The sequence below is a fragment of the Saccostrea cucullata genome, unplaced genomic scaffold, assembly GCF_032062105.1.
Source record: "Saccostrea cucullata isolate Sc308-1 unplaced genomic scaffold, CSIRO_AGI_Scuc_v1 ctg3767, whole genome shotgun sequence".
In the NCBI taxonomy this organism is placed as follows: domain Eukaryota; kingdom Metazoa; phylum Mollusca; class Bivalvia; order Ostreida; family Ostreidae; genus Saccostrea; species Saccostrea cuccullata.
The window spans coordinates 4,414-27,265 of NW_026932447.1; the positions used below are offsets into that span (position 1 = coordinate 4,414).

At 32.9% G+C, this 22,852-nt stretch overlaps 2 protein-coding genes across 3 annotated transcripts; both read right to left on the reverse strand.

The window, feature by feature from the left end:
• Positions 1-3,751: 3,751 nt before the first annotated feature.
• On the reverse strand, positions 3,752-10,807 carry LOC134235153 (uncharacterized). Its single transcript, XM_062717252.1, has 6 exons — positions 10,702-10,807; positions 10,232-10,380; positions 9,612-9,662; positions 9,207-9,269; positions 7,592-7,658; positions 3,752-4,475 (listed from the first exon to the last, which is right to left on the reverse strand). Exons 2-6 carry the CDS (start codon positions 10,377-10,379, stop codon positions 4,055-4,057), a joined length of 750 nt encoding a protein of 249 aa, XP_062573236.1. The 5' UTR covers position 10,380; positions 10,702-10,807; the 3' UTR covers positions 3,752-4,054.
• Positions 10,808-10,814: 7 nt separating this feature from the next.
• On the reverse strand, positions 10,815-21,821 carry LOC134235154 (putative apolipoprotein(a)-like protein 2). Of its 2 annotated transcripts, none has more exons than XM_062717253.1 (4): positions 21,712-21,800; positions 12,285-12,527; positions 12,102-12,189; positions 10,815-11,710 (listed from the first exon to the last, which is right to left on the reverse strand). In XM_062717253.1, the coding sequence occupies exons 1-4, from the start codon at positions 21,758-21,760 to the stop codon at positions 11,599-11,601; spliced, it is 492 nt and encodes a 163-aa protein (XP_062573237.1). In that variant the 5' UTR covers positions 21,761-21,800; the 3' UTR covers positions 10,815-11,598. The 2 variants fall into 2 exon arrangements, 1 of the variants encoding a protein (XP_062573237.1); XR_009985349.1 differs by having other exon boundaries at positions 10,817-11,710; positions 12,285-12,518; positions 21,712-21,821.
• Between the last annotated feature and the right edge of the window lie 1,031 nt (positions 21,822-22,852).

The window sequence follows — 22,852 nt, forward strand, 5'->3', positions numbered from 1 at the left end:
TCTTTCAAAAAGATATCACCAAATTCCCATTTGATTTTGTCTGATAATTCATGAGTTATTGAAGCTCAACTGACGATACCCCCCAAAAGTGAAAATCGAAATCTCTCTTTGTCTTCAATGCCTCTCCCGAGCATCTGTCAGAGCCTTATTTCTCCTTTGCATGAACATCAGAGTGTTTATCTTTCAAACCATGGCTATATTTGGCATGGGTAACCACGCAAAAAAATAAGCCAAACGGCGCGCGCATGCGCCAGTGAGAGGAATACAACAGTAAGTTGACTGGCTCAAAAAACCAAATTGCGGAATTGTTTTCTTTCAAATTTCTTATGAATGTAATGATTATAATCGTTTACTGTATAAATGGCTGTTTTTGTGGTAGTAAGGTGGCGATTTAAGAGATGGCAGGACGAATAACCCGCTCGTAACATGCCTCTGTTTCGCTTTAACGTCATCGTCACGGTTGATTGAAAACCATTCCAGACCTTCTCCCGACAACGGGTAACAAGTTTTATAGGGAAAAATTTACAAGAAACTGCTTAGTAAACCGTCGTTGCCTTTTTCATTAATTAGGCAGTTTGAAAACAAGACCCCATTGAGCTTCCGTAAACTGTGCCAAGATCGCATGAAATTCAAAATGTCTCTTAATATTGAAAAACCATGTGCATACCTCATATGCATCAAATAATGCAACAAGATTTGTTGACAAACTCGTCGTTATCAATTTGCACGTGTTTTGGGCTTTTTAGCGTTTTCCCTACGTGACGTCATAAGTTTCACGGTTGAGTAATTCTGAATACTGATTTTGGTGCACAGTAACTAAATTTATCTTCTGACCAATTTTCGTAATTTTTGGTCATCAGGTCAAAATTTTTTCGAACATTATGCTACCCTGCGTTTCTTTTTCCTTTCAGTATATTATATTGGTTCGTAACTCAAAAACCACGAAAATTAAAACACGCAAACCTTCAGCTTTTCACAGTATCTAGTTTCCTAGTTTAATTATGTACCCAGTTGCACGTTATGCATATTTAATCACACGTACGGAAATGTCCGATTTGGCAGTGTAAAAAAATATAGAGTGTATAAGATTGATAAAAGAAATGATAAAGGTTCATACTTTTTTAACTTTATGATATACTAGAAGCTTCAGCGGTGTCAAGTCAATCCTTACAGATGTAGAGTGTAATCATGTTCTTTCCACATGCACATTGTAAATTATACACATTAACTAAAACATCACCTGATAAAACTGTTTTGATTTAAATTATATACATTGTTTGAGTTTTAAACACCTCAGGGTCATCAATTTATTATAATGTTTGAAATTGTTTAAATAATTGACATACTAGTATATTTTAAATTAAGAAATAACTTACACATGGTAAGATATGATAACAAAATAACTTTTTTTTCTCCTGAGTTTTTGTTTGCAATCCCGTTCACCCAGTGAAATTTGGCACCGCCCATCTTTTGAAAGCCTTAAAATATACGAGTAGAAGATGGTACATTTTTTTGTTTGGATGGTCACTGTATTTCAACGACATCTACCTTTACGTGTAAGGGGAAAATTGTACCCACTGCACTCAATATTGTTGTGTAGAAAATATTGTGAGAATTTATTGGTCTTTCCCATTATTAACAAATCCACTAAATTGTTGTGTCTAAGGTCTTATTCGGTATTGCCGTTAGGGGACTAATACAAGGGCTGTTCAATAAATAATGTCCTCTGTGCTAAGAAAGAAGCAAAAGGCGCTTTTCAGTGATTTAGTCTTAATGATTTAACTTAACATTCTCTTTTAATTAAAACATATGTCCATAACATTTTTTATCCAATTTCGGGTTGTTTTAAGAACTCATTTGGGGTATTATTCCTAATATAATGGATAATGGCAGATCCTTTGATTTCCTAGACTTGTTTTGTCCTTCTGAAAGGTGTTTTGTCAAGTAATTGTAATTGTAATATAAAATTTATATAGCGCTCTATCGATTTGAGTCCTCTAAAGCGCTTTACAATTAAAATACATAAAAGAGATAGTAGCTGAAAATACATATATACATACATGTGAATAAAAGTAGTCAAGATGTCCCTGTCTAATTATAAAACCATGTTTATATTTAAAAGAGAATCACAAATTAAAGGATAGCTTAATAAGGAGTGTTTTAAGATCCTTTTTAAAACAAGACAAGTCCGGAAATAGAAGTCAAAAAGTCAAAGGTGAATATTGTTAATGTGACAAAACTTTCTGTTTATCCCCAAAATTCTTTTACTCTTCAGGGCTTGCGGGTTTGGATGCTGTCATGAAGAAATTTAATGTAGTGTATTCCCGATTCTGGGTCATTCCTCTAATAAACATTTCGATGTTTTCGCAAAAAAGTGCTTTCTAGACTCCTCCAAAAATTAAATTGTCTCCCAGAATACGAATTTGAACAACAATACCACTAATAATTAAGAAAAATTAATATAAATTTGTCTTTGTGCTATTGCAATTCTTTGCTCTTGTTAGACCTTCGCTGTTTTTGTCAAGTACATCTTATGGTAAATTTTATTTTGATGGTTTTAAGCAATAGATTCAAGTTTCATTATCTGTTTGAATTTTAAACAAACGTTCACAACTCAATTGCTGATATTTTAAAATAATTGTTAAGACATTCGTTCACGCTGTCGTTTTCACTCTTTTTTCAAAATATAAGGTGATCTTTGAGTACTAAGATTTTTTACCGTCAAACGTTTCTTGAAATGTGTAAACTACTCCCGAAATGATGTCTATCAAATTTGCTTTGTGTCTTGAAGTCAATCATACATCATCAAGTATTATTTGTTGAAATTCGGCAAACAGTACATAAGTTATTATAAATTTTGTTGTCAAAGACGGTACCCATTTTTGATGCCCATCATAAAATTTTTAATCATTGAAATCCACCTGCTCATTTGTCTATAAAACAGACATCGATTGCTGTAAACTTCACATATTTCAGTGAATATTTCTTTGGGATGTCTTACTGCAACTTAAATGAAGCTTTTATTTACACTTAAGTTTACTGATTCTTTACCATTCATTTATAATACAATGTCTCGAATACCTCTTATTTTTCAGCTTATCACAATGAAACTATGAGATGAAAAGTGATCACATAAACTGTTATAAATTCATTAAAGATTCCATATTGAAAAAGTGAAGTTTAATGTCATATGATATTGTGACGTGTTTAGGCCTTGGGTCTTTCCTGGTTGATTCTAGGATCTCGGTAAAGATCGATATTTACAATAAATAATTTTCCTCTTAAAAATAATTGGATAAAATGATTAGCCTGCAAATATATACAAATATGGCACTTCCCTTACTTAGGGGAAAATCACACTTGAATGTCGTACAATAACGGGTTCACCCAACGGCACCGGACCGACACCAATATTGCCTTACTCAGGCTCGTAGTGTCAGTCACGACTCTAAGTCCAATCTCCCAGTGGTCAGCCTCTGAAAACAGAAGATACTGAATTGTCCTTATTCAGGACCAACAGTCATCCACTGCTATCAGAGATTTACACTTTCTTAAAAGCTTACCAGGTAAGCCTCAAGGGGGTTGACTTACCTCTAAATGGTTAGTCAAACAATAATACAATACAAACTTTTTATTGTGGCAAGCCTTCGTCGTCAGGCAATCCACACAGTACAGTTAAATAGTTGTGGCAAGCCTCAATATTAGGCAATCAACCCAACTAACCGTATATCCTAAAATTCAGTCTTCTTCCCTCTGCTGCTTGGACTTAAAGAACCCTGCAGCTTAGTTGCACTTGCTTTTATAGTGTTGTTTAAGGTCACATGATCAGCCTCAGCCAATCACAGATCCTCAAATACCGACTTGCATAGTGGAATACACAAAGTCTAAAGCGTTACAATATATGTATTGTATGGCATACAGTTCAGGACATTATTTATTGAATAGCCCTCGTAAATGAACAAATAAAACTGACAAACGAATGCTTAAATGTATTGATAAGTTTTCCGAAATTATCTTTTGGTTTGGTAGCACATTCATGGGGTAATGTCCTCTTTTATGTCTTTATTTCGTCCACATCTATTTTCTCAGTTAAGTTTATTGTACCAGCATTCTCTGATTGTAAAATGCCCAGAGCCTCTGATTTCAAAGAATCTTCTATTGCATCATCAACTAAATCAATGTAAGGAGGAACGTTAATGTAATCATTGGGTTCTTTTTCGCTATGAACTACATCTAAATATGTTCCATCTGCATTGTTAGGATCTATATATGGCCCATCTTCGTCTGTTAAAGTAGTTTCTCCTGGTTCGGGCAAATGTTCGTAACCCTCATCTTGTTCCTCTACGATTTCATAGTTGGGATCGGAATACGGATTTTCTGGATTGGTTAAATCCATTTCGTATGGAGAGTCTTTCGATTTTGGAATACTTGGGAGGCGCATCAATTCTTTTCGTCTTTTTCTCAGTGTTATTGTTCTATATGATTTTGAAAAAGAAATCATGTTAATATATTTTCAAGATTAAGAAACCTGAGTACAATCATAGTCAATATTCTAATAAATATATTAATACTATGTACTTAGATACAAACTTATAAACTTATACACACTTAAGGGGGGACCTATGTCGTTCGACGTCAAAGCAGCGTTATGTGACGTCACAATAGCGACGTTTTTTTTTTTCCCGCTGACTTTTGCAACTGTGATTATAGGCATAACATTGTTATTAATCAAAAACGTACACATTTCACAAAAAGAATTTTTTTTCATCATTTAAAACAGTTTTATTTAATTTATGGAGTTTGTTAATATCAGAATTCTCTTCCTTTGGTTGATAATTCATAGCAAATTCAGTTGTGAAGAAATACCTGCATGATATGCTGATATAAAAATGCAAAAAATATAAGATAAAATTCAGCAAAGACAGCGGCTTAAATTAGGGAAATATGTTTAATTTTATGATTACCATTAATTGCATTTTCTGGATAAAACTAAGAAAAATAAATAAATGTACTTGTACCTATATTTACTTATTGATTTATAGTGTATGTAGATTTTATTGTATAAAGTCATTCCTATTAGGTGTTGGTTGTTGACGGGGAGGGGGGACAAAATGATTAGAATGAAGAAAAAAAGAGTATATCTGTTTAATTTATTTCTTATCAAAACAAAATACTCGTTTTTTGCAAAATAGTTTTATATTCAGATGTTTGTCAGTGCTAACTTACATTTTTTAGTGCAGAAAGGTCAATATTTATGACAAAAGATTACGAAAATAAAAGAAAACGTTTATTTTATCATAAAGGTATACTTTTTTCCTTGTTAAAATAAAAAGATGGGTCATTTCTTTCAAAAAATATGAATTACCACGTTTTCACACAAAGACTTTTTAAGATATTACCTGTTATGCATGTCGGAATTGTAAAAAATACGACAAGAAAAAACGGGGTGATACTTACATTGTGCTCCTGTAAAATTTTTCAAGCGAGATAAATTACAGTGAATTTGCCTTCATTTTAAAGATACAAGTCATGTGAATTAAATACATGTACATGTTGATTTCGAATGTGATTTGACATTTTTGGTTCTTTTTAGCGCATATTTGGAGTAGAACAATAACGTCTGAAAATAATCTATTTTTAGCATTTCACACTGTTTTTGCACGTGCTCCTATGTAAAAATAAGCATATAAAGGTATTGTTTTTAATACCTAAAAATTAAGATCAAGTGGTCAGGAAAGAAATGTCAAAGTTTTGAAAATTTCACACAAAGACTTTTCGGACATAGGTCCCCCCTTAAATAGATTCTTGTACGAATTTTCAAAAGGTTCCACTTTCAAATGTAACATATGCTCTCACTAATCGTAATGTTTGCTTCACTTTATCAATAAACAATTTGTTTAAAATTTATATAATAAAATATATGAAACTAAGAAGGATATTAAATATCAAACATTAAACAATAAACACGGATCTATGACACATCGGTTTTGGATCAGGTACCATAATGATTGCGAAGTAACGGTAATTTATTTACAATGAACATAAATAGGTTTATAATTTTAAAATTGTATGATTAATGGCCTATATAATTTCAATGAAAAACTTCAATCAGTATTTGACTTAATGATAGATTAAACTAGCAATTGCTGACAAAGTCATTGTATCGACCATAGAAATTACGTAATAATGGCTTTAAACGAGACTCTTGAATTTTTTGTTTCATCATCATGTTTATCACTGAATTATATCGTTTTAAAAAAATTTAGAGCATGTCTTGCGTATTGGATCAACTGAGAGATAGCACAGAGTCTGACACATCTGTTTCATATTTGGATATTGACTTGAAAAAGACGTTAATGTTAATAAAACAACCAAGCTCTATGAAAAAAAAACATGATATCTTTAATTTTTCTACCGTTAATTTCCTTTACTTAAGCATCAATACACCTTCATCACCTGCATATGGCGTTTATATATTAGTTGATTCAATATGCAAGAGCATGTTCTGCGTATGAACAATTTCTAAAACACGGTATATTATTGACAAATAAGTTGATGAAACAAGAACATCAGCAGTCTCGCTCTGTATCGTTTTATGGACTTTGATATTGAATACTGTGCGTTATCTCCATATCCCCCATTGACCCTTTGTCCAGGTTATAAGGGTATATTGCTAGATATAAGTGTGATTAGTTGAATTTTTAATCAATTACGTCATCACGTATATCTTTAAGCTTTCTTGTTAGCTTAACATAAACGTATTTTTCTAGTAAAATATTCATAAGGGATTTGGAGATAACGTATGGCATTCAATATCATACCAATATCATACCAATATTCAAGTCCATAAAACAAAACAAATAGGAGCAGAACAATCATGGACCCCCAAAACATCAGAGGTGGGATCAGGTGGGATCAGGTGCCCTGGAGGAATGAACATCCCCTGCCGACCGGACACACCCACCGTATGCTCCTTGTCAGAAAAACACATGTGTAAGAATATGTAGTCTCTTAAATTTCAAGCTCATTGTGATAAATCAAGTCTACATATGAATGTAAAAAAACAATTTTTATTCTATTTTTTTGTTCCTATTTTGAATTTGAAAAAAAATGTAAATAAAATAAGAAAAATAAGAGTTCCATGTGATGTCCACCTATACCCTGAGTCTCTTAGCTTTAATTCTAACTCCCAGAACCATGTCTTATTTACCTTTTATTTCAATAGAATATATTGGCACAATATTGTGATCCAAAGTCTACTTTTAAGAGGGCTTTAATACACTCAATTAAATTTGCACTATTTTCTAAAAGTAACATTGGCGCTTCTTGTCAACAAATTTGAATTCTCATTATAAAAGAAAAGCTTCTTTAACCCAAGTTTGGTTGAAATTTGTCCAGTTGTTTCAAGAAATAAAATAAGAAAAATTTGCACAACAACGACAGCAGAAAACTGACAAATAGTTCACTTTAGCGTGCAGCTCGGGATAACAGAAACTTTTAGTCTGTAGTTAAAAGTCTAGAAAATTGAGGGAGAGTGAAGGTTTTATAAGCATTTTAAGCAAATGTTGAAGGAAAAATCAAGAACACAGACCTTATTTTGTATATGCTGATTGCAAAACTGATAGCAAATATTAGTGCAACCGCAAATCCCACCGCAACTACAACAAACATGAATCAAACAACATGATCATGTAAGATTAATATAACGCTACTGATTTTTTTATTTGCGATATAAAAACAAGGCAGTAAACTGTGAATAATTTTCTTGAAATCACTGTGAATAGACAAATCCCTGTGCATTAGTCACATGAGGTAGTCCCTGCTTTGGGATTAAACAAGATTCCAGTTCCCCTCGACCAGGTTTATTTCCCTCGGCTGCACCTTGGGATATAGTCCTGGTCTTGGGGAACTGGAATCTTCAATGATATACTTCAGCTGTATAATAGTATGATGTAAATTAAATGTTCAACATTGCTCTGAGAAAATACATAAGTCTTTCCTTCATTTGTTTATTGACTGATTGTTTGTATATTGTTAAACGTCCCTCTCGAGAGTTTTTCACTCATATTTAGACGGTACCACGTGCCGGTGGAGAGCTGTTTGTCTTATACTCGGCATTTATATATCGTTCTTTTCATTTAATTATCACCATTTAATTAACTAGAAAACAATATTCAATGCAAAGATTTGATAATTTATTCCCAAATATTTAAATCTTGTTACTTTACAAAAACAGTTATTACGCTCAAAAATTTTTCAAAGTAGATAAATAATAAACAAGGTATAGATTAAAGTTTTATAAAATACATTTATATGCCGTCTAGCTTCACAAGATGCAATGAATAAGGAATCTATTTTATCTTTAGAATCAATGCATTCCTTTGTCGTTTTTTTTTTTTTTTTTTTTTTTTTTTTATCTGTTTTTAAATGCTACCAAACTTTAAAAAATCAATACAAATCATAGAAACTATATACAGAGGAGTTTGTTAAGGCATTTAAAATGTGCTAACTTATTGCTATATTAAAAACAAAAACTTTAGAGTTTTCAAGTCTATAGCATTTTCACGCATAATTTGCAACAGGGATCTATTTTAAACTCCTTTTCTTCGTCAAAATAAATGTAAGGGGATGACAGGGGGAAGACAGTATAGACAGGGACAATGACAGGGGACGACAGGGACTGGACAGGGAGATCAAAGAATGTCAGGGGACGACAGGGAGTAGACAGTGTAGACAGGGACGACGACAGGGAGTGGACAATATAGACAGGGACAACGACAGGGGACGACAGGGAGTGGACAGAGTAGGCAGGGATAACGACAGGGGATCATAGGAGAAAGTCAGGGAGAAACAGGAGGACGACAAGAGATTTTTTGGAATGTAAGGGGATATTTAATTCAGTAGTGTCTGTGCCACACGGGTGACCCTTCATATGTTTAAATCTCTTATAAAATGTCTTCTTTATAATATTTTTGCAGCTAAAAAATGTTACAAACGACGAAATTTAAGTTGAAGTAATATTACAGCTAGAAAATTTCTATGCGAGAAATCACATGCATATGTTTCACACAGAAAATAATTTGAAAATGAGAACTTTTTTTGCTTGCTTTTAATTGCTTAATTTATAGACAATTATTTCTTTTTAATAAGCTTACCCATAAATCTTGATAATAAAAGACAGTACAGACTAATCAGTTTCAACTTACGAAAAGTTGCTGTTTGGGAAAAGTCTGTGTTTGTTTCTTTATTCCCTGAAGGCATTGTAATATCTAGATAAAAAAGATTACCAAAAATATCATTGGGTTAGAGAACAGTGACTGTCCTCATATGCCACTGCTGTTGTATAAAAGTATAGTTACTCTTAAGATTAACAAAGACTAAAATTTAAATATATGGATATTTTCGAATTAAAAGACAGATGCACATTTTTTTTCAAAAAATTTATATTTTGAAAATTTTAGAAACAAAATATTATTTGCATTATCTTTAATTTGCAATTATAAGTGGAATATTGTTTTATTCCGCTGTGGTCTTATTTTTGAGTTATCATGGCAACCATACTATGAATATACATCGTATTATTGTAGGATTATCATAGTTTAATGGTTTACCTGTTACATTTTCCAGAGGTGCAGGAAATTCAGAATAAAAATATTTGAGACCTGAAAATGTAAGACAGAACCGTTTTGAATTTAGATATAAAGTGAACAATTAGAAAACACAGAAGACAAACGTCTAATGATGAAATTTACAATAAAGTGGTTATATAGCACAAATTGATGTCTGAGAACATGGTTTTACAAAAAATCCTGACGACGAATTAATATTAAAGTTTGTTTTTATCATGATGGAATGCACTGTAGTCAATTCAGTATAAATATAATTGATATGGCCTAGCAAATTGTATGAAAAAGATATATCAATTTTTCTTCTTGAGCCAGATAATCATATAATCAACCTGTTTGTCATAGTTCCATCTCATTTTAGAAATTCTCCTTACGAACAACATGCTCTTGGAACTGTAGCAACTTTAGATATACATCAACCCCATATGAAGACAAAAGACAATGTGACCTAGAGGTGCTTATAAGCTTTGCTTTTATTTTTTATTTTCATCAATTATTTTCTCTAGTAACATATTCACATATGAGCAAATATGGCAGACACTACGTTTGATTTCAAGCTAATGGAATGTTGCGAACAAAAAATCATTGTCTCGAAGAATACTTACAAAAACTTGCATTTTCTTGGAGCTGTACAGGGAGAAGTGGTATGAATCTTTTGGCCCTAATTAACTTATCTCTGACGAGACAAGTGGAGTTCGTTTTGTCACTGTCTTCTAACTTTGATAAAACACAATGTCCAATACGCTGGTTCATTCTAATTTCAAATTAGAGGACGGATTTATTTCAAACTTGATATCATTTTCATATTTTTGTTCATACATTTAATCAAAGTGATTAAAAAAAATAGCCTCCTATTTAAAACAAATACGCAAAAGAAAAATTTTCAAAAAATACCATTTTAACAAAACTTAATTCAAAAATAAGTTTAAATTTCTAATGTGGTGTCATTTGATATGTATCATTAATATTTAGATAAACCAACTCCAACAAAAATAATGAAGTAACACAATTAAACTTGCTTTGTTCATTTAAACATTTTAATTTTGCCATATTTAGATACATTGTGAATAAATACCGGCATAGTGATGGTCTATCTGTTGTAATTCTGAAGAATTCTCCGTAACAAGGAATGGCAAAGTCAATCACCGCAAAAGATTCATCTCGACATGGTGAAAGAATGCCTGCAAAACAGGCACTTACAATTATATTTTTGAATGAACGTTCGATGATGTTTAAGTTTTTCAACATGGTCATGCTTTTGTATGATAGAATGTCCTTTTTTCATTAAGAAATTTTGGGTAAATTTATTTGTATATAGTTACTGTAATACTTATTTTAGTAATATCTTATACACAAAGTATAAAGTGAGATATCAGGATAACTTTCTTTCATATTCAAATATCCCTCGTGGTGAGTTGGAGCGTCTGCTCTATAGTCGAGAGTTGAGGAGTTGATCCTTATGTCGCGGGTTCGAATTCCAGTGTGGGGTGTGGATACCGGTCCTTCGGACGAGACTGTAATAGAACCAATCTCCCGTGTCGCAGTAAGTGCTGGCACGATAAAGATCCCTCCCTGCTCAATGGCACTTAGTGCTGAGCATAGGACAAAATTTGCAGCTCTCCACTGGCAAGTGGTGGCGTATCCATAATGGGTGAAAAATTCTCTAGAGGGACAGTAAACAACATACAATCCATCAATCAATCAAATTTCCATCATTTTACTATCTCTCTTTAAAATCCATTACGTTTTTTTTTCAATTTAGAGATCATCTTTGAAAAACTTTAAGGAAAAAAATGACAAGAGATTTGAATTTCACTTATATTGACATTGATTTCTCTTTTATCTTCTCTTCGATATTAACTACTGTTTTAGTTGTCTTTCAGAAATGACAATTCCTTCTAAATTGCTTTCAGAAAAAAATAGTAAAGTTTTTTAACTTAAATTGAGAGATGGACTTCTCTATTAAATCTTCTTAAGTGTCCTTTATTTGCAGAGCAATTGATCGCCATGTAATCAGGGAACAATTAGAACCAGTGGAATTTTCAATATTCTTCTTTAAACATGAGACCAGGTTTAATATATTGCTGAGAAAAATGTGCAGGGCATTTATGAAATGTTAAAATGCTGTTCGTGTAGTAAACAGGAAATAATATGGGCATGATTAAACTTTTGCTAAAGAAATTTTATTATTATTCTTTCAAAAAAATCAAAACATATATTAATTTCAATCATCATCCACTGGTTGATATATTTTTCTTTTAATGCACATACTCAGACCTTATTACCTACAGACTTTATAAAAATTGAATGATTTATTCTAAATAGAAGATTTCAATGGCATATGTTACTACGTACAGTTCTTTTACTTTGATCTATTCTTTAAATTAAATTATGCCTCAATGTTAAATATACATCCTTCTGTATATGTTAATGACGAAACGTTAATATTTTATTGTTAATATACAAACCGCTTACCTACAATATTCACTATCACTTGGAATATCAGAAACACACTGGCTCTTTATTTCTTTTGTATAGAAAGACTGGTTAAGACACGGAGTTACTAAAAAAATATTTAAAAGATAAATATTCTTAGGCTTCCAAACTTAAGTAACATTCAAATAGCTTTTTTTTACATCCTAATAGAAATAAACTGACCACACACTTCCACGCCACAGAGTTCCCAGCGGACATCCGTGTCATTGGTAAAGCACCACGGCTCCTCTCTATCGAAGTTCCGACAGTAGTTCTCTTTTGAAAGGCTAAATACATCATAGCCGTGTTCGTGTGGGGTCTGGACATCCCATCTTTGACATGCTCTACCAGTTTCTGTTACATTTTTCGTTCCTTGATATAAAACTCCAGGCAATCGACAGTCAGGTGAGATAGATCCTGAATTAACTGTTTTTAAAAAGAATATTAGGGGAAACGGCCTCTTTTAATTGTAAATGACCGTATTGTTTTTGAAATCCCTCATATTCAAAGTTACTAGTATATAATGCCAGAATAATACATACATCTTCAAATTTTCTTCAAGCTTATTTTGACAAACTTCTTCCTATATCCTAAAAATTACACTTTTTGTATTATTTTCTCATGCGGTTGTGGCGCATGTACATTTAGGAAATTGACACAGACCACAAACTGGTATGATTGATGAAGACTCCTGGCGCAAGTATATATTGTATACACCTATTTTTCCGATGTAATGCCTGCTACTTATTGTTTTTTAACCACAATGTGCTCTAAATTTCAGCAGAGAGGTTATTATGCCCAGATTTTTATTCAAGCTAGTGAAACATATAGAATAATATATCAAATAAAAGTCATAGGACTTTCCTTTGTTTATGATTCATAAAAATAGTCATTAAACATCGGCTTAGGTTGAGCGCCCCCTTTCAGTGTTCAATAGTTACAGTTTGCAGTGGAAACCCTACCCCATCCCAACAAATGCCAAAAGCCCCGTCTTTTCTTTAGATCCCAAAACTATCAGTTATGACGCTTTACTTAAAGCTGACATGAATTCTTAAAAACGCAACATGTTCATCTATGTACGACTTGTTTCATACCAACTTTAGCCGTATTTCGCCATATTTCTTTCAGATACCTTGTCTCATTGTAACGATATATACCCCAATGCGCTCGTTACACTTGAATGATTTTTTGGTTTGGGTATCGACTTGTGTACATCTCCGATAATAACCGTGAAGCATATGAGAACACATGAGGAGATCAAGACATTTCAAATCCACAATAAACAACATAATAATCATATTTCTGAATAATTATTGATTTGAATCAAATGAAAAAAATGCAAGTTTGGTGAGAAATTTAGATGCACGAGTACATATTTTTACAGTGCGCCAATTTATGCAGAATAAACTTGAAATAAAAAGCAGTAAAATCTGCAAACACAATTTGAAATTATATCATTTGAATGGAATAAAACAACCAACGTCTTTGATTTGCAGCCCCTATGCAATTGATGCATATCGAGAAAACGCCTCGAACGCTGTAAACGTACCCATACCTGGTAATAAGGTTACTGCATCGCTTCGAAGATGTGCACAAGTCAAGTGATATACACCCTGAATTCCATTTATTGAAATATGCATCACAAAAAAGAAATAAACTCCACAAAAGCTCAATAGTAAACACACTTTCATTACTCCGTACAGACTAGCACGTCGATACACTTAGTCCGTGCATGCTGATCAGATTTTGGTCAGGGAAAATATCACAAGTGGAAAGAGAAGTTATTTGGTATTTGCGCGGCTGAAAAAGGGGGGGGGGTATAATTGTGCTATAATTGTGAATCGTCTATCTACATGTAGTTCTAATATACATTCTATACAAAGTCATGAATATAGTCTGCAGTTGGTTTGCGTCGCAAAATTCATTTGTCAATTATAACTCATTGTTTTAGTACTAATCTCAAATCTAAACCAGGTAATTTGATGTACGGTAATTATTTACTTCAAATCTTAAAAGCAGTCAACCAGAATACAATTTTTTATGTGTACATAGATCTATACGTTCTTTAACACACAAACACACGAAGAAATGCCATCTCCTGTTCAGATTGACATTTAGGCATTTGATTTTTTAGGCGGGGGGGGGGGGGCGTGCAAAAATAATTGACATGACCGTTATCTAAATATTCTTGGAAGACAGACATCTCTGGCGAATTCAATTTTGAAATTTTTTTTAAAATGTGTCACTCCGACCACAAAGTATGTGCATTTTGAGGAATGTATAAATGTTTTATAATTATGTTGTTTTAGAGAGTCTTTCGAGATTTCAGTATCCCTGCCTGATAGTCTAGCTATTTTTTTTTATATAAAAATAATTTCTGTAGGAGTATTTGGGAGATAATTTTAAAAGCTAGGGTAGGGATTCTTGACACTGGTTGAATACGGATAATTTTTATTTACTCTTTTGTATACTGAACTCTCTCTCTCTCTCTCTCTCTAACCATCCCTTAGGGCAATAATAGGTATAAGATCCTACGCACTTTGTGCTGTACCATTATTAAGCCTTAGGACAGATCAAGGATTTTTTTTTTCAGGCGGCAGGGCCGTAACTAGGGGTAAAAGATAGAGGAGGCGCGGGTTTGGGGGCCGCCGATTGAGGCCCCCAAAGATCGGGGGTGTGAGGGGCGAAGCCCCCCGCAAAAAATTGCTTCAAACGGCTCAATTTTGGACCATTTCCTTGATTTTGAGATAAAGGGGCGACTGAATGAAGACTGTGTGTCGTAAAAGGCGACTGAATGAAGACTGTGTGTCGTAAGGGGCGACTGAATGGGGAGTGTGTGTCGTAAAAGGCGACTGAATGGGGACCCGTAATGATCTGAGTTACTTAGAGTAGGTCCTCATCGTCCCTTGCGTGTTGTAAGATTGTTTATAATTTTACGTCCCGCTCAAGAATATTTCACTTATATGGCGTGTTGTAAGAAGCAACTGAATGGGACAGTCCCTCGGATGAGACGGAAAAAACCGAGGTCCTGTGTCACAGCAGGTGTGTCACGATAAAGATCCCTTCCTGCTCAAAGGCCCTGAACGCCGAGCATAGGTAATGGTGACACTCACTGGATAGCTGAAAAATTGCTCAGGTGGCTATAATCAAACAAATAAATGATCAATCTTGATCCAGCTGCTTGTGTTGTGTTTCTTATTTCCAAAAAAAAAAAATGAAAATCAAGAGGAGGCAATTGCCTCCGTTGCCTCAATGGTAGTTACGGCCCTGAGGCGGGATGTCAAAACTTCATAAATTGAATAATAATTTTAATTTGGACAAGAAGTTAATCCAAACGGCCAAATTGAAAGAGAAACTAGAGGTATTGTGAGCAATTAGCTCACTAAACGATACCCCCGCCTCCCATGTGGTTATAATGGCAAAGTCCATATTTTGCTGTTGTCGCTAAACCCAAAATACGTGTCGGATCAAAAAGTAAAATAGGAGGTGCACAATGGTAATATGTAATAAACCTAAGATTCTGTGAAAGTTTCACTTAGTGGTATAAGAGGATTTGCGGATAAAAGATGGGTACCCCAAAGCGTAACAGACCGACGGACGGACATAACTATTACTATATACCCTCCCACTTTTCAAGCGGAGGATATAATAAACGTGAAACATACATCACAGGAATGGGTACATTGGGAACTTTTTCAAATACCTTCTCAAACGCATTGGCCTCGGAAGCAAATTGAAAGTGGGGGTGGGGGCTAAGTGCAAAGAATTTTTTTTATACATTCAAAAAATCTGACAAACTTTAAAAAAAGGGGGAAATGTCCTTTTCCAAGACACGAATATCTTATTTCGTGTGGGGGAAAGGGGGGGGGGGAGGTAGGTTCGAACTTTAGTAACAAAATTTTTCTCCAAACACCAACACTTTCCTCTTTTTTAATCTATACTGCGACTTGTCTGTGGAAAGTTGGGGGGGGGGGGGGGGGGGCTAAACCTACGCAGCAATGTTCAATGTCTATACTAAGTATATATTTCTAAAAAAGCCACCCACGGTTCCGACACCTATGCTCAAACATACGAGTCGAACCCGGACCTGGACAACAGACAAGAGAATTTTTAAAAAGCTAATTGTAGATAAAATGTGGAATTCTCACGGGGGGTTTGCTCTCTCTTTCTCTCTGCTTTTTCTAGTAATCATTAATTTTTTATGTCTAGAAATTTAATTCACATTGAATTCTATTTTCATTATCATTGTACCACAGAATCATGCTCGTTTATTATACCCCTTGCAACAAGTTGCGTGAGGTATAATGTTTTGGACCCATCAGTCAGTCCTTTTTTTTTTTTTTGGTCAGCGCAACTTCTTATAAACCACTGCACAGAGATTTGTCGATTTTTCGAGATATTTATAGGAGTCAATGTGTGTCTAGATTTGCACATCACCAGGAAATTCCGAATTCTTTATTTTTTCGGGAATTTCCGCACTTTTACATTTAGAATTTGGCCATGTCTTGAATATAGAGATGAGCAGTTTTTTCTCAGCGCAATTCCTCATAAACCGCTGCATACAATTTCTTCAAACTTGGCAGATATTTAGGACACAATGTGCATAGATGTGCATATAACAAGGAAATTACGATTCCTTTATTTTTTTCTGGGAATTTCAGCACTTCGACTTTGGGGGGAGCGTGGGGTATGTTTTCATTCATTGTGCATAAAATTATAAATGACTTTAAATCAAATTATATTAGGTCTAATAAAGCCAATACACAGTATTTATTTGATAATAATTGATCATAAAGAAATCAATCTGTTTCAGACGTTTTTCTTAAATTATTTTTATGAGAGTGTTAATATGCATGTTTTATTACAACCCCCCCCCCCCCTCCTATCACAGGAAAATATCTTCAAAAGGTGAATGATTCGAAATAACGCATGCTTTATTATAAATTTAATGAAGTTAAACCATGTAATCATAAATTCTTTTTGCAACATTTACAGACAAGAGTAATGTTTAGTTTTTAAAAAATTACTTGCATTTTTTTCAATCAACCCCACTGAGCTTTCAACCTTTGATATTTTCCCTGACCAAATAAAATGATCGGCATGGGCCACGTGTGTCCAAGCATCTTTTACTGTTGAGTTAGCAATGGATTACATGACTTCTGAGATGCATTTTTCAATAAAAGTAAAATAGGATAATTCTTTCGACATGTGCACATCCCTGTAACGATAGCAGTATATTCAGGTAAATGTTTTATCACTGCGTTTGACGCGTTTTCTCGACCTGTATGGATTTTTGCTGTACATGAATGTATTCCGTGTTAGTGTATTTTCTATATTGCAGCAAATGCAGTCAAAAATAATTTAATTCTCGGTTTAGTTCTATTTTTTTGTTGAATTCATGTATTTGGTCAGTTTATTCAGTTTATGGATTTCTAAAAACTATGCTATCGGAGATGTGTACATGTCGACAGCCAGGCTAGAAAATCACTCAAGTGAAACAATTCTACAAGGCTATATATAGCAGGTACGGGTGGCCAAAAATCTTCGATAAAATATGGCGGAATCGAAGAAATATGGCGGACAAGGGCGTACAGGAATGTAATAAGTCGTACAAAGATGAAAACTAATGCCTTTTTAAGAGTTCATGTCAGCTTTAAGGTAAGGTTTGCGTTAACAGGGAGATAACTCTTGCGAATCACCAAAGCGTTTGAAACAGGCGAATTTAAACCAGCGATGATAAGCATCTCGGTAACGAATTTCCTCTGTCATACTTGATGTTTGTTGTCACTTATTGTTAGGACTAAAAACAAAGGACGTTTTCGGGAGAAAGTCTTATAACAAATTAAAGCATAGGAATCTTAGAAGCCTTTGAGATTAGCGTGATGCATGTGGATGAACCAATAAAGGAGGACTTGTTTATTTTCGATACGGAACGTGGCAAGTTGAACGGCCATTCCGATCAGAAGAAAGTGCCTGACGCATTGTGCTGTTGTGTGTTTCTCGCTTCACCACTACACGAAAATTTTAAGTGAGAATGGGAAAGAAAAAAGAAAAGACCTGAGAGTATCCTGTAAAGTATTATGCTATATGCAGTCCGAACAGGGAAGAAAAGTCACAGTGCATTTGACAATGTCCAATGATGATGCTGACAGCTTGATTGTTGATAGTATTTTCATCAGGTAATTATTTAACTATTCATTTTACTGAAAGTTATGAATGATCTACTGACTACAGATTTAAAAACGACGAATAAACGGTACAAGGATGTCAGGATGTGACTAATATCCCAACATTGCCAAAAAACAAATATGCATTCATTCAAGAAATTATGAAAAATAAAATCCTTGCTTTTTAGGCCTAATATTTGTAACATTATTGGAACAGGTATTCAATTGTTCAAGTTACCTTTTTAAATGAGATTTGATTTTATTTAATATCTCATTTTATCATTAATAAAAAAGATATACAGATTGTGCATGACAAGAACATTAATTTTCTTGATCAAGCATTTGCATTTCACTAATTCAATGATTTCAATCTGTGAATTTTACAATAATTTCATATTGATTCTTCATTGATTATATTGGAAATTTATTCATTTCATTGAGTGAATGAAACTCAGTGCAATTTCTTATGCAATTTCAAAAATGCAATTCCTTAAATGTTATTGTAAAAATGAACACATATGATTTCAGATCATGGGTCATTAATTGGAATAGATAAGAACAAAAAAAAAGTACTTCAGTGTTTCCTTAAAAGATTTGTGCCATCAATCAAAGTAGAGTTTATCCCATATCAGCTCAAGAATATTAAAGAAAGTTGGATGGATCAAGCTAAGATGTTGAACCAGACGTGGCAAAATCAATGGAGATTTGGAGAAGAACTTCTGACTTGTTATACCCAATGCATATTTTATATGTCTATAGATCATAGAAGAAAATTTAATGTTTAACAACATCCTATTTAGTATATACATGCTGTTTTCCATATATTTAGAAAATATGTGTTTGTGATGATTGCAGTGCATGCTCTGTTTGTCCATCTTTGAATTTGTTTTCAGTTAAATAAATGTATACATCATAGGTATTAATTGAAGGTTGCTTTTGTCTATACTTACATGTAACAAGTTTCTTAAAAGGGTTTGTAAAATTGCAAGGAAATTAATACATGAACAATTAAGATTAATATTTTTATTCATTAAAATTTGTTCTTACCAGGACCTAATATGCTCAAATAGGTATTTCTGAAAACTGATGAGTTTTGTACATAAAGCTGCAGTGAACATGTATAATTATATCTACTGCAACAGTTTAAAACATGACACTTGGAAATTGTAAGGTTGTTAATTTAGTAGGAATGATAAGACCAGTTTAGTAATCTACTAAAATTAAAATCTTTCACAAATACATGTAGTTTATTTAAAATTGTTTACATTTATAATCTTTTAATTTTTTAAGATTCTCAGACTACCTAATCCAATGATTGAGCTAATGTCCATGAAGTGTAGAAATAGACCATCTTTAAAAAATGTTTGGTTGTCGGCCTCTCCAGACCGACTGACTAAAATGATCAGACTGAAAACTTTTTTCAATGCAGGGCCGTATTTTTTTCTTTTTATTCCTCTTATCCCCCTTAAAAAAATGTTGTTGAAGATTTTCTCACCTACCGACCAAATAATTTTACCCTGAGTCAAGAGAGGGCAAACAAACATTACTTTAAAGATAGCATTTCTACTCTTCGAAGTAAAGAAATCATTTAATTATAAAAACAGCAGCTTCGTGGATGCAATGCTTACAACATTTCACTCAAAAAATGGCATACATGTATAATGACAGTCATCAGCCATAACTGAATAAAGATATTTTGCTACAAAGATGTCTAGAAGTTACTACATGTTGGAATAACTAAATCAGCATGAGGTCGAATTCCTAGGCTTTTAATTGGTTTATTTGCAACATGTTCTGAGGTATGTTTACAGGAGCGTAGCAACAGGGGGGGCCTGCCCCCCCCCCCCACTTTTTTTCCCAACCTTACTTATGCTATAGGAAATCTTAATTGAAAACTGGGTTGGCCCCCCACCCTAAGTGATGTACCGAAAATGTAGCATTAGAATTGGTACTGAAAGAAGTTGACACTGAGAAAAAGTTTACCTCTACCCCCCCCCCCCCTTCCCCGTCACGAAATAGGATTTTCCGCTTTGGGCAACTTTTTACCTTTTTTTTTTTGCTTGTCAACTTTTTCAGGTAAGTAAAAAAAAGAATTTTCTGGCTGGCCCCCACTTTCAAAAACGATGCTACGCCACTGGTTTATATACATATACATGTACTTCTAAAGGTGTTGCAGTATAATTCATGGACAATTTCATCAGAATATTCAGATGTAAAGATTGCCATAAATACTAGAGTTCTTCCATGGAATAAATTTTTAGACCATCATGTAGCACAGGAGGAGTTTTATTTTGAATATTTTTGGCCAATTTATGCCTAAAAACAATATCAAAAATAACATTTAGTCTTTAACATTCACCATGACAAGGTGATATCAATGTTGTCTTTAAAAGTATAGAAAAAGCCTGATTTTTATGTTCCGAACCCATAATATAGCCCCTGTTTCCATGGAAATAATATTGGGGACATACATATTTTTTTAGTTCAAATTAATGAAAATGATCAAATTAATAACTTCATGGATTTTGATGGAATCGGTAGATATGTAAAACGTTGATTTTTATATTTTTGTTGCCATGGCAACGGTTTCACTTTATCAAGGAAAATTGAAAAATCTTCTTTTTTACCCAAATTTTCACATTTTTGATAACGGAAAATTAAAAGTTTAAATAATAGAAGCATGAATTATACTAATTCAGGTCATTTTAATTATAAAAGTTTGATAATTTATAAAATAAATCAATATTTTCAATGAAAATAATATTCGAGGTGAAATATGAAATACGTTAAATTTGGCGTCTTTTACTAAAAAAATGGGACGGGCAATATCTTTGAAAATCATATTAAATGATGAAGCTTATCTCCTTGAATAAATTGATATATAGCATGTGTGCATATTAAAAAAAATATGAGTTGGAGGGAGACGCAAACCTTACCTTAATAATAAAAAAATATAGATATTTCAAGGAGACTTGGAGATTTTTGTACTTCTTGTCTGTATTTTCAGCTGGCCATTTTCAAATAAAATATGGTTTAAACGAAGTAGACCTTGGGCGATTATATTCAAAAGTAAAGCAGACAATTGCGTGTTTTTTTTTAATTCATCGAGAATTAGTTTTATTCTTTTTCTTTTAATCATTTAAAACCCAGATACCAAAAAGAAGACAAAAACAGATGACAAATAAGTGACTGTAATACATATGACGGTAATAAATGCAATATTAATGATTATAATGTTTATCATCTACATCATTTTTCATAAATTACTTTTAATTGAAAAAATATTACTTAAAATATACATGTTATAACCGAAACTACTTCATCAACTATATAAAATATTTGTATTTAAAAATATGTTAAGTTTTTTATTGAATAAGAACAAAACATTTCACAATCAACAATATCATATAGTAGTTGCCTTTTATACTAACAATATATAATACCTGTAAAGGAAAAGAGAAAGATTCCAGTAAGTAACCTAAAACTTATCATTTCAGTTACATGGTTAGTTAATCTCAGGAGGGAAATATATTGAAAAGCTGAAACCAGAAATTAGATCAGATTTAACTTCCTTTCTTTGTATACTGTATATAATAATGAGAAAAGGGGATGTTAATGATCTGTACGCATTTCCTATATGCAAGACTTTTTTCCTGTAAAATGAATATTACTAATATATTTTTTAGTTTAAATCACTAGTCAGTTTGTTTGATTTTAAAGAGACTGTTTGTTAAATCAGTATGTAGGTCATAAACCTCGCTTGTTTTACGACAATATCCAAAGCTTAGAAAAGGTTTCACCTAAAAATGCGTGTCAAACACTAAGTCGCAATATATCATATCTAAGTTGAAACTAATCATTATTTGGCCTTATCCCAGCTATAATTTACATGATTGTATGTAATATTGTATATTTATGTGTTTTTGTTCACTTTCGTCATTTATCTGGTCAATAAATGACATTTTCACTCAACTCAAGTTCTCGTGTCTTCACTAGTTTTCAAGTAACAAGAACAAGCTACGGAAAGGCTTTTCATATTGTGAAAGTTACTTTTATTAGTGGAAAAGTTGTGGATATAAATGATATATTAGGATATTTAAAATACATGCAGTTCATTGTTTTACGACAATATCCAAAGCTTAGAAAAGGTTTCACCTAAAAATGCGTGTCAAACACTAAGTCGCAATATATCATATCTAAGTTGAAACTAATCATTATTTGGCCTTATCCCAGCTATAATTTACATGATTGTATGTAATATTGTATATTTATGTGTTTTTGTTCACTTTCGTCATTTATCTGGTCAATAAATGACATTTTCACTCAACTCAAGTTCTCGTGTCTTCACTAGTTTTCAAGTAACAAGAACAAGCTACGGAAAGGCTTTTCATATTGTGAAAGCTACTTTTATTAGTGGAAAAGTTGTGGATATAAATGATATATTAGGATATTTAAAATACATGCAGTTCATATCATATCAAAAACTTTCAATTCAAACTATTTTGATTACTTCGCAGTTTTAATTAAAAAAATTTATCAGGCATGAAGCTTATTTTAACCTAAAAAGTGTGTTATAAGATATAA

Bases quoted from the DNA above. Each gene is read 5' to 3' on its own strand.
- LOC134235154 (XM_062717253.1), bottom strand. From the start codon at position 21,760: ATGATAAGTTTTAGGTTACTTACTGGAATCTTTCTCTTTTCCTTTACA. The intron at 12,528-21,711 runs GTATTATATATT...TTTTAAAAACAG, and splicing joins CTTTCTCTTTTCCTTTACAG to TTAATTCAGGATCTATCTCA. The intron at 12,190-12,284 runs GTCAGTTTATTT...ATATTTTTTTAG, and splicing joins CTGTGGCGTGGAAGTGTGTG to TAACTCCGTGTCTTAACCAG.
- LOC134235153 (XM_062717252.1), bottom strand. From the start codon at position 10,379: ATGAACCAGCGTATTGGACATTGTGTTTTATCAAAGTTAGAAGACAGT. The intron at 9,663-10,231 runs GTAAGTATTCTT...TTACATTTTCAG, and splicing joins CCAAGAAAATGCAAGTTTTT to GTCTCAAATATTTTTATTCT. The intron at 9,270-9,611 runs GTAAACCATTAA...TTTTTTATCTAG, and splicing joins ACCTCTGGAAAATGTAACAG to ATATTACAATGCCTTCAGGG.